The sequence below is a fragment of the Meles meles genome, chromosome 1 (assembly GCF_922984935.1).
Source record: "Meles meles chromosome 1, mMelMel3.1 paternal haplotype, whole genome shotgun sequence".
Lineage (NCBI taxonomy): Eukaryota > Metazoa > Chordata > Mammalia > Carnivora > Mustelidae > Meles > Meles meles.
The window spans coordinates 138,107,099-138,119,975 of NC_060066.1; the positions used below are offsets into that span (position 1 = coordinate 138,107,099).

The 12,877-nt window shown below is 34.1% G+C and overlaps 1 protein-coding gene and 1 long non-coding RNA gene across 6 annotated transcripts in view; one reads left to right on the forward strand and one right to left on the reverse strand.

The window, feature by feature from the left end:
* BTBD8 (BTB domain containing 8) overlaps window positions 1-12,877 on the reverse strand; it is a 107,334-nt gene that overhangs the window by 13,315 nt on the left and 81,142 nt on the right. For 4 of the 5 annotated variants that reach the window (XM_046000577.1, XM_046000569.1, XM_046000605.1 and 1 more), the window contains 3 exons: window positions 3,713-3,895; window positions 2,938-3,075; window positions 1,931-2,060 (listed from right to left, as the gene is read on the reverse strand). In XM_046000577.1, the coding sequence (XP_045856533.1) occupies window positions 1,931-2,060; window positions 2,938-3,075; window positions 3,713-3,895 (451 nt within the window). The remainder of the gene's footprint in view (window positions 1-1,930; window positions 2,061-2,937; window positions 3,076-3,712; window positions 3,896-12,877) is intronic. The other variant, XM_046000587.1, reaches the window with a different exon arrangement.
* The window catches only part of LOC123938910, a 78,907-nt gene that overhangs the window by 9,686 nt on the left and 56,344 nt on the right, over window positions 1-12,877 (forward strand). The window lies entirely within an intron of this gene.

Sequence of the window (12,877 nt, forward strand, 5' to 3'; positions counted from 1 at the left end):
TTGAAAATAAAACAAGAAACAATCCTCAAACCCATATCGTCCTTTTCAGAATTACATAAGAATTCACTTTCTACATTAGGTTTATATGGCAATTATTGGAGAACTCATGTTTTTATGCTCTTCAAATAAGAATTTGAATGACGTCAGGAAAATATAAAAGAAATAATAGGATGAGAGCTATAAATATAGTTCAGCTAATATAGTTCTTTTTTTTTTGAGGGTTATATTTCAAACTATATAAGCCATAGTTTGGAAAAATACAATCTCAAAAAATCATTTGATATTTACTAAAACAGCCGATGAAAAATATATTAAATTATATGTAACACTTCCATTGCATCTTCTATTTGTATCCTATAGGATCTGTGCTATAACACAAAGCAGGATCCTAGAAATAGCATTATAAGGACTGATTAATAGTAAGCAAATGACTTTGCACAACCCTATACAAAAAGAAGTTAATATAAGATTTCTCCCAAAGGTGAGTAACTCAATCAGAATGTAAGAAATGCTGTAACAAAGACAATCTCAAATCACTCGTTTATCTGGGGTTTCCCAATGCAGTAACTACCCATAAGTCAGGACTCATTATAATTCAACATACTGAAGATTATAAAAAAGATATTATTACACTGATGGGATAGATTAAAAAGTTCTTTTTGACAATTAGTACAATTACCAATATATTCTGTTTTACATATGTGTGTGTATATACGTATTTGTATGTATTTGTAATTAGTACTGTATAGAATAAAGATAAAGAATAATATTGTTTAAGGCACAACTTAACTATGAAATCCTCTAAAATGAAGAAAAACAAAGTTTACTACCAATCAGAAGAGAGCTGAATGACACCTACTCATGCAATGCCGATCTTATTTCTTCACATTGAATAGATTTTGTAGTAAAAATTAACTGTCATCCAAAAATCAGTACAGAAATAGTCACAAAGGAAAAAATCTCAAATTCCTGAAGACCTTGATTTTCATTGTTTCATGATTTTGTTCTTTTATTATTTTGTTGGAATTTCTTTGAAAAGTGCTCCTCAGCTCACATCCAGCTACACAATCATATTATGCTCATAATGCAAGCCAGAGCAAATCATATTCTGACTACTCCATTAAGGAATTTAACATATCTCTGTACTATCAAGAATATATCACATATGGCTTTTGTGTTTTATAGTAAAAAGTGTTCGCTTTCTAAAATATAGTCTCTTAAAATGTTTTTAAAAGTATACTTGCTGAATCTGCAAATATTTTTTTTAATGCACCTGCTTTAACCCAAAAATAGTCATGAAGCCATTTTTAGTTCCACACCCTCAACATTTTTATCGTAATATTTTTGAAACAAACATACATTCTGAGCAATACACATCTTTTGTTTAATGCTAATGTTTTAAATGGTACCTATTAAATGTCAGAGAGCACTGTGCGGCTCCTGAGGGACACTCTGCAATAGCACACATCGTATCACTGAACCAATCAATTGTGAAATAAAGCCATCTACTTTAGACAAAACCACAAGAAATGATATATTATGCAAAAGATGGAAAAGCTTTATGGCAAAATATATTTAAAAAGGAAGAGAAAGTATGTTTGGTAATATGTTCTATGTGAATTACATTTTCCTATACTTCTAACCTCTTTATAAAAACGCTTTTAAGCAAATTTGGTTGGAACACTGCTGCTACTATAGAGTAGGATTAAAAACTGATAAACACATATATAAAGGAAATGAGTCATTTTCCAAGAACAGCCAAGCATGATTTATTAAAACTGCCTAAACATACTATCATGAGTTTCAATTAGCAAGCTATTATTGAACAGAAGCAAACAATGTTAATCCTACCACTTATTAGCATCCCCTCAAAAGGTCTCTTATTACAGAGATCATAAAATAAGAATAAAAAATCTCACGGCTAACATACCTGCTTGGATTTTCTGTTGATCATCTGTGCTCATCAGCTTCCAGCTTTCTGTGTGACGAACAGCATAGAAAGACCGAACCAGGAAGATCCACAGCTTATCACGCAGAGCCTGGATCTTGCACGTAAAACCCTGTGTTCAAGCAACAAATCAGCAGCTGGTGAGAGCCACATTGTCATAGCAACCAGTCATTATTCCTTTCCGAATCTACTTACTCCTAAGCTAGATCAATGATGTCATCACTTAGATTTTTAAAATCGTCGGTATATGTTATTTATGAAGGCTTACTCGTCAAAAACAGAATTTTATAGTGAACATGAAGCTAAACCTTATCCTTTCAACCAAACATTATTTTAAATCACCAATAGCCTTTACATAAATATCTTCTACAGCCTTTTCAAATCAACTATGACATTACAAGGTCAAATACTCTATATAATGGTAATAAATACGATGACATTTTTTATCATTCTTGTTTAACAAACAAAAACTGTCAATAATTTGCAATAAGCTTACTAATATTAAGTATATTTCAAAATAAGTAATATTTTAATTTTGCTTTTTCCTAGTCCATCCAATTTTAAATATGATTTTCTGAGGGTAAAAAGGGATTAAGAATATATTATAAAATAAAAAAAGATTATTAAAAATTATTAAAAAATTATTTAAATTTTTCTGTACATTCTATTTTTAGGAAATTTAATACAGAAACACGGGAGAAATACTAGAGTTATGCTATGCCAATTAATATTAAGTATCAAACTATGTTTAGAATTAGTGAGTCAAACTGCCAAATTCTGAACTTTTACAGTGTCTATTTAGAGGTAAATGGAATTAAAAAATTTTTATTTTATGAAAAATTCCAAATAGACACGAAAGTAGGGACTATAACCAATCCCCATTACATAGTTTCAATGAACCATGCAACATTTAAGATGTGCATATATTTTAAAATCCTAAAACAATTCAAATATTATATCATTTAAATGAATTTCATCACTTTCAATACCATTTCCTTTGTACTGTCAGAGTTCAGTAACATGTCCAGAGCCATAAGAAGAGAGCAACTATTCTCAGTGGTAATGTTTTCTTCAATTGCTTTTAAAATTTTGTCCAATAGATCAGCTGTGCTGCTCATTGCTTGTGACTACAAAACATAGAAATTTATATTTAATAGGAATACATGTAAAATGTGTAAGAAATGTGAAAGTCTGGCTTAACAACAGACCATTCATCATAACTGGCCATATGAAGTCAACCAGAAATCTTATTTTCTCTGTTAATAATTATTATAACTACATTATAATAATAAAAACTATCATTATAAAAATCCCTTTCCTTTAAAAAATATCTGCATACAACACATACACTGTTCCTAGAAGCCAAAATAGTCCTAAAAACGGAACTAGAAATAATCAAAGTTCTTTATTCAATAACTAAGACCAAGAATTTTGCATTGATCATAACTGGATTACTGACAAAACTGTATCTTTATGACTGGTTTCTAAAATATGGCTTATGCTGATTGAGGGCTACTGCTGGCCAGAGTTACATTATGCCTTGCCAGTGCATTCAGACTTGTCCCCTCCTGCCTTCATTATCTTGTGAGCCAAAAATCCTGTCCATCATTGCTCTAAATCCTATGCGAGCATGCCATCTGCTATGGAATTTATTTAAGTCACACTAATTTAATCAAAGGCAACCTGTGTTTAAAAACTCTTACATAATGGTAATCAGAACACAAAGATGGGGCTAAATATAGGATATAATTTTAGACATAGTACCTGTAAGAGAAGAGCAAAATTTTCACTTTGAATGATCTTGGAGAAGTTTTCTATAATAAAAGCAATACATTCTTCTTGTAGCTGAGATGCCATAGTCAGTGCTACTTCTGTCCACTTCACTCTGGGTAAACTGATGATTAGCCTGTCACTTTCCATCAGAATAAAAGCAGCATTCTTATCATTCTTACAATTTCAAAAAAAGTGGAAAAAATGTTAGATTACTATTCATAATATAACTTTCTAAGCAAATAAAATACCTTTGTTTTCTTATGACGTTTTCTGCAAAAACAAAAAAAATAAACAAAAAACAAAAAACAAAATTCCAGGTAGCTAATGTCTTTGTCATTACTTATAATATTTATTTATTCATTCATTCAGAAATATCCAAAAGGGCAAACTTTGAGCTGGGAACAAACCACCTCTAAAAGATCACTAAAACAAACCTGAGAACAGAGGTATAATATAACTACAGAGAAAAACTTGACCTGAGATCTTCACTACTGAATTAGTTTTTGTGCTTATAGATATCATTCATAACTGTATAGCTACACTGACATAACCTTAATTCTTTTCTAACTATAAAATACATGTAGTTTATTATAAATTTAGAAAGGTTAAAAATTACTTATATTCTCCAGTGATTTTCTCCCCTCCTAATTAGGTAAGACTCTTTATATTTTATTCATTTAATGATGATTCATTTTTATGCCACAGGAAAAAAATATTCATGAATACTGATCCCCTATGGAAGATAGAATGATAATTTAGAAATACCATGTGCTCCAAGGAAAAGGAAAAAAATAGCAACATATACATACATTACTGTATCTTATTCATATTTGATTTCTAGTTCTTAAAACAATGCTTAGTAAATAACTAATGAGTACACAGTTACCCAATAGATTATAACAGATGGAAAAACATGGCCACATTCTTTGTAGCTCTGTCCATCGAGAGGTGGAATTTATTTACTCATCCCTTGAATTTAGACTGGCCTTTTCACCTGCTTACAGAAATAGTGATACCGTGCAAGTTCCAGAGCCAAGGTCTGAAGAAGCCCTGCAGCTTCTGTCTTTACGCTCTTGAAATTCTAGGATCGAAAGCCATGAAGAAGTTGGGTTAAGAAAGACCACACTGAGTGGGAAGGAACTCGGAAGAATCAGTGGAAGAATCACCCACTTAACCCACAAAATTATGAGAAATAATAAACTGTAGTTTTAAGTCACTTAGTTTTGGAGTAGTCTGCTACAGAGCAATAGATAACTGATAAATATCTGGAAACCACAGACTGAAATTCTTAACAAAGGCTGCATGATGTAAACTTCGCACATCCTTTGTATGCTTCAGATCTCAACTCAAACTCTATCTTCCCTGATTTCTAGCCCCACATCAGATTCCTTTTATATATAATACTATAAGAAAACCTGTCCCTTTTATTTAGAGTACTTGACTCATTTGTAATTATTTGATCATGAACACAACTCCTTGATTCATATCTGTCTCTCACTAGGCTTTATGTTTACTGAGCGTGAAACTATGTCTGTTTTGGCTCACCACTATATCCCCAGGGCCTACTACAGAATTGGGTCATAGTAGACCCTCAAATATTTGTTCATTTTTTAGCATCACCAGGAGGTGAGAGTCTGTATGTGAATTCCTAAAGTGAATTAAGTTTAATCCTTGAACAACATTTTTTATCTTTTTTAAAAATTAACATATAATGTGTTATTTGTTTCAGGGGTACAGGTCTGTGATTCATCAGTCTTACACAATTCACAGTGCTCACCATAGCCATTACCCTTCCCAGTGTCCATCACTCAGCCTCCCCATTCCTCTCACCCGCCTCCCCTCGGGCAACCCTCAATTTGTTTCCTGAGATTAAGAGTCTCTTAATGGTTTGTCTCTCTCTCTCTGGTTTCATTCCATTTCCTTTTTTCCTCTCTTTCCCCATGATTCTCTGACTTGTTTCTCAAATTCCACATATCAGAAACATCATACGATAAATGTTTTTCTCTGATTTACTTACTTCACTTAGCATAATACCCTCTACTTGAACAACAAAACTCTTAACATTTTACCCACTTACCAAGAATTATTTTATTTTTTTTCCAAGAATTCTTTTAAAATGTATTATATATTTCCCTTGCTTTATTAGGGTAAAAATATCATACATTGCTATAATTTTTTTATTTTTATTTTTTGGTACCATCATCCTTCCCTCCTCTGGTGACATCCTGAATAATTGTGCTTTTAGGCAATAAGCTCAATTAGCTCTACCATAAGCACTGTTCTGGTGGTGAAGCCAAATGCAGGGTATTGAGATAAACTTGGCAGGTAGCTACCAAGTGCTTACTATACACAATGTTATGTGTTATGACAATAATTTTTTTATTTAATTTTTTTCAGTGTTTCAAGGACAATTTTTTTAAAAATACAGATATAAAGTATAGTAATAATTTATGTTGGAACCTGTTGGAAAACTAAATATGGACATAAATGATAACATAGGTGGTAAGTGATCTTATTCCAATACTGATCTGAATATATAACATTCAATGTTAGCATTCAAAGAAGGCTGAGAAGGAAGAAAATGTAATACATTTCTAGACTAAAAACAAAAAATTTTAATCCAATAATTAACATATGCCCCAAACTTCAATAATATATAAAGGGCAGTATAAAGGTCTCCTTCCCTTTCCTGTCCCCAAGCCACCCATTTTCCCTCCTCCCAATCAATATTATTTAATTTCTGTATCTTTCCAGAGTTTTTCATACATACACACACAAGAAATATATATCATATTGTCTTTATTTTACTCGAATGGAGGCATTAGTATGAATGATACTCTATCCTCACCCTTTATGCTTAGCATACATCTTAAATATTTTTCTTATCTGAATATAAAGAGCCTTGTTATTAACAGCTATATACTAGCCCACAGTACAGTAAGTCATTCAACCAACCCTCTACTTATATTTATATTGTTTCTATTTTTTTGCTGTTATAATGTTGTAATGAAAGATCTTGTGAATAAAATTATTTTATACATATGGGAACATTTCTATAGGATGAATTCCTAGAAACAGAATTAATGGGTCATTACTACTTGTCTTAACCGGAGTTCTGCCTAACCCCTGAGCCTGAGAAACAGGTTTGTGTGCATATAGTTTATTTTGGGAAATGATCCCAAGAGAATCTGAGGTATTAGGGGAGTGAAATAGGGAAGGAGGGAAAGCCAATGGAAGGATATGTTTTCCAGGTCCTTACAACTCAGTGTGAGCCACACCATCTGAATCACCTGGAGCTTATTAGAAACACAGAATCTCAGGCTCCACCTCTGACTTACTGAATTAGAATCTACATGTAACCAAGATCCTGAAGTGTTTTAGTTTGACACACACCGATATAGCATTCACTATTATTGGCAACTGGGGCTCAGTCGTGCTGGGGACCCTCTGAAGCGCCACAGAGAATGCACTTTGAGTTACTCTGCCCTAGGGACAAAACAGGTAACTTTTGACCACTGGCTCCCACCTCCCATTAATCAAGGCTTATCTCCTGGGGTGTTAACATCCTTCTACTTCCAGGTTTGCATAGGATTCAGAATTACTGAGTTATAGGTACCCTGTGTTGAGTGATAGTGAAGACTTAGGCCAGAAAGTGAGAAATACGTGTGATGTGGCTGAGGAAAAGTGCTGTCGGACTTGACTTTTTGACTTGCAGCTAGATCCTGCAGCAATGGGCTAAAATTATTACACAGGCCAAGAGGATATGAGGTGGGGCACCAGAAGTATCCTAACCATTGCCAATATATATTCAATGGAGAACTGTTTTTTAAACTGTAGATTTCTCTCCTGGCAACCTAGAGAAATATTTTTAGTGGCTTACAATCAGCATTAGAAAACAAAACAAAGAAGAGAGAAAAGTGAAAAATAGGAAATATCAGTACATCATGTAATAATGGTAAGTATTCTTTTGTGAAACTTGTTTCAGTTTTGTATGTGTGAATATACTGGGCTACAGAGTAAAAAGAAATTCTACTCTCAGTCACAGTCAAAGTTTGAAAAACACAGCAAAAGTTGTGCTAATTTTTTTCATTCTAAAAGTCAGAAAATGGTTTGATACTGTAATTTCCATGTCCATTTCTCTTAAATGAAGTTGATTTATTCATCAAATTAAGAAGTGTTTATATTTTCTTTGTGAACTAATTCTGTACTATTTTTTAAAATCCTCTATATTAGGAAAATTAGAATAAGAAGTATGATATGAACTGTCATTTGTCTTTTGAGTTTGCTTATCGTCATTTTTACTACACAGAAATTTTGCATCTTTATGTAATCAGAATTTTTTAAGGCTTCTGAATTTTATATCCCCACTCCCCTGACAAGGTTATAATTCTCCTAGGGTTTACTGTAGTATTTTAATGGCTTTTTTCCCTCACATTCGAACCTTTGATCTATTTGGAATATATCCCTGGCATACCAGGATGTGAGGTATAGATTCAACTTAAAATTTTTCTAGCTAGCTTCCTCACTGTCTTAATACCATATATTGAACAAACACTATGACTCATCTTATTTCCTAGTTCTTATGATATTGTGTTAAATAGGTCTTTAGCTATCCTTTAGCCTTAGGACTAACTGCATAATATATACAACTTTGATTTACCCTAGTGACCATGCCCATACCGACTTTTGTTTTAATTTTCCCCAATTTAAAAACTTTTCATAATTTGCTTTTTAAGGGGTTTAAACAAAATATTTTGACAAAGAAAAATTTAATCTTATTGTGAGATAGTTCAAGTAATTACACATTATAAAATCATAACTTCTAACAACCTTCTCTCTTATACTCATGCCTCCTCCCTGCTTTCCCTTCTTCCCCAAAACAGTGGTTATACATGGTAGGAGGGAGCGGTCACGTCTTAGTGAACTGCCCTCACATTAAACAAACAAAACCCTCCAAATATAGTTCAATGCAGCATTTTCTTATCTCCCTTGGTATATGACAGTGTAGGGCATGTCACCAATGGAGGAGACTGATGGAAGTCACCTATGGAGTAAAGCACCCATCATGGCACCTGCAACTGATCTGAATTAGAACTAAAAAAGACAAGGGGCGCCTGGGTGGCTCAGTGGGTAAAAGCCTCTGCCTTCGGTTCAGGTCATGATCTCAGGGTCCTGGGATCGACCCCTGCATTGGGCTCTCTGCTCAGCAGGGAGCCTGCTTCTCTTCCTCTCTCTCTGGCTGCCTCTCTGCCTACCTGTGATCTCTGTCAAATAAATAAATAAAATCTTAAAAAAAAAAAAAAAGACGACTAACAAGACTTCCTGCTCTTTCACTTTTTGGATAACTTATTTTAAATTTTAATTTTGAAAAAAATTAATGGTATTTTATTAAATATGAGTATAGCTGACACACATTTCTTTCAAGTGTACAACATACTGATTCAACTTCTCTATACGTTATACTATGCTCACCAAAAGTGTAGCTCTCATCTGTCACCAAGCAACGCTATTACAGTACCACAGACTATTCTCTCTATGCTGTACCTTTATTCTTGTGACTTATTTGTTCCATAACTGGAAGGTTGTATCTACCTTTTACCCATTTTGTCCATCCTCCCACGCCTTCCTTCTGGCAACCCTAATTTGTTTGTATTTATAGGTCTGATTCTGCTTTTTGTTTTTTCATTTGGTTTTTTAGTTTCAAAATATAAGTGAAATTATATGGTTTTTTTTTTTTCCTCAGTCTGACTTATTTCATTTAGCATAATACCCTCTGGGTCCATTCATGTTGTCACAAATGGTAGGATCTCATCCTTTTTATGGCTGCATAATATTCCTCTGTGTGTATTTGTGTATGTGTATGTACATCTTCTCTATCAGTGGATACTTAGATTGCTTCCATATCTTGGCTATTGTAAATAATGTAGCAATAAACAGGCAGGTGCATTTATCTTTTTGAACCAGTTTTCTCATTTTCTTTGGGTAAATATCCACTAGTGCAGTTACTGGGCCATACGGTATTTCTATTTTTAATTTGTTGAAGAAACTTCATACTGCTTTCCACAGTGCTTGTACCAGTTTGCATTCCCACCAATAGTTTATGAGGCTTCCCTTTTCTCCATATCCTTGCCAACACTTGTTATTTCTTATCTTTTTGATAATTAGTCATTCTGTCTGGTGTGAAATGATATCTCATTGTGGTTTTGATTTGCATTTCCCTGATGATTAGTGATGCTAAGCATCTTTTCATGTATCTGTTGGCCATCTGTATATCTGCTTTGGAAAAATGTCTATTCAGCTCTTCTGCCCATTTTCTAATTAGACTGTTTGGTATTTGGTGTCGAGCTGTGTAAGTTCTTCATATATTATGGATATTAATCTCTTATTGGATATATCATCTGCAAATATCTTCTCCCATTCGGTAGGTTGCTTTTTATTTTGTTGATGCTTTCCTTTTTTATTTTGTGCAAAACCTTTTTATTTTGATGTAGTCCCAATAATTTATTTTTGCATTTGTTTTCCTTGCCTGAGGAGACCTATCTAGAAAAAATGTTGCCATGACCATGTCAGACATACTACTGCCTCTGTTCTAAGATTTTTATGGTTTCAGGTTCCATATTCAGGTCCTTAATCCATCTTAAGTTTGTTTTTGTGTATAGTGTTAGAAAATGGTCCAGTTTCATTCTTTTGCATGTAGTTGTCAAGTTTTCCCAGTACTATTTAAAATGCCCTATTTTTAAAATCAAAAACTAAGAATATTTTATTTATATAATAAAATATGAAGGGGGCACCTGGGTGGCTCAGTGGGTTAAGCCTATGCCTTTGGCCCAGGTCATGATTTCAGGGTCCTGGGATCGAGCCTTACATTGGGCTCTCTGCTCAGCTAGGAGCTGCTTCTCCCTCTCTCTCTGCCTGCCTCTCTGCCTCCTTGAGATCTCTCCCTCTCTGTCAAATAAATAAATAAAATCTTAAAAAAAAATATGAAGACTATATTAAGTTAATGTTTCTTAAAGCTTGACTATTCACAAGGAAAGACATCTTATCCTTATCCATTCATTTGTTTACCTATCTGACAATATACAGTGAGTTGCCTAGTATGTGCCAGGCACTGCTCTAAGGCTGGGGCTACTAGCGTAAATTAGACTGACATGGAACTTTTTTTCTTTTCAAATTTTTATTTAAATTCTATTTATTTATTTATTTATTTATTTATTTATTTATTTGTCAGAGAAAGAGCACAAGTAGGGGAAATGGCATGCAGAGGTAGAGGAAGAAGCAGGCTTCCTGCTGAGCAAGAAGCCTGGTGCCCATGGGACTCGATCCCAGGACCCTGGGATCATGACCTGAGCCAAAGGCAGCCACTTAACTGACTGAGCCACCCAGCTGTCCATAAAATTCTGTTTCGTTAACATACAGTTCAATATTGGTTTCAGGAATAGAATTCAGCAATTTATCACTTACATACAAGACCCAGAGCTCTTCACATCAAGTGCCCTCCTTAATATCCACCACCCACCTAGCCCACCCCCAACCCTCGTCCCTCCATCAACCTTCAGTTTGTTCTCTGTCTTAATCTTAAGGCCTCTCTTATGGTTTGTTTCCCTCTTTTTTTTTCTCCCATATGTTCTTGTTTTGTTTCTTAAATTCCACATGAGGGAAATCATAGGGTATTTGTCCTTCTCTAACTTATTTTCCTTAGTACAATACCCTCCAATTCCATCCGTGTCATTGCAAATGGTAAGCTTCCATTCTTTTTGATGGCTAATATTCCATTGTGTATATATACACCACATCTTCTTTATCCGTTCCTCAGTGGATGGGCATTTGGGTTGTTTCCATAATTTGGCTATTGTTGACAATGCTGCCATAAACATCAGGGTGCATGTGCCCCTTTGAATCAGTATTTTTTATTTTTTTTGGGTAAATAGCTAGTAGTGCAATTGTTGGGACATAAAGTAGTTCCCGTTTTAGATTTTTGAGGAAGCTCCACACTATTTTCCAGAGTGGCTACACCGTTTTGCATTACCACCAACAGTATGAGAGAGTTCTCCTTTCTCCACATCCTAACACCTGTTGTTTCCTGTGTTGTTAATTTTAGTGATTCTGACAGATGTGAGGTGGTATCTCATCCTGGTTTTAATTTGTATTTCCCTGATGATGACTGATGTGGAGCATCTTTTCATGTGTCTGTTAGCCATCTGTATGTTTTCTTTGGAAAAATATCTGTTCATATCTTCTGCCCATTTCTTTTCTGGATTGTTTGTTTTTTGGGTGTTGAGTGTGCTTAAATTCTCTACAGATATGGGGTACTAGCCCTTTATCTGTTAAGACTATTTGCAAATATCTTCTCCCATTCTGTAGGCTGCCTTTTATTTTGTTGACTATTTCCTTTGCTGTACAGAAGCATTTTATCTTGATAAAGTCCCAATAGTTCATTTTTGCTTTTGTTTTCCTTGCCTCCAGAGATGTATCTAGTAAGAAGTAGCTATGGCTGAGGTCAAAGAGGTTGCTGCCTGTGTTCTCCTCTAGGATTTTGATGGTTTCCTGTCTCACATTTAAGTCTTTCATCCATTTTGAATTTATTTTTGTGAATGGTCTAAGAAAATGGTCCAGTTTAATTCTTCTGCATGCTGCTGTCCAGTTTTCCCAACTCTGTTGAAGACATTTTCTTTTTTCCATTGAATATTCTTTCCTGCTTTGTTGAATAATAGTTGACTATATAGCTGTGGGTCAATTTCTTGGTTCTCTATTCTGTTCCATTGATCTATGTGTCTGTTTTTGTGCCAGTACCATGCTGTCTTGATTCTTATAGCTTTGTAATATAGCTTGATCTGGAATTGTGATGCCTCCAGTTTTGCTTTTCTTTTTCAAAATTACTTTGGCTGTTTAGGGTCTTTTGTGGTTCCATACAAATTTTGGGATTGTCCTAGTTCTGTGAAAAATACTGGTGATATTTTGATAGGGTTTGCATTAAATGTGTAGATTGAGTAATATAGACATTTTTTTTCCAATTGTTCTCCCAATCCATGAGCATGGAATTTTTTCCCTTTCTTTGTGTCTTTCAATTTCTTTCATAAGTATTCTGTAGTTTATAGAGTACAAGATCTTTTAACCTCTTTGGTTAGGTTTATTCCTAGGTATCTTACTGTTTTTGGT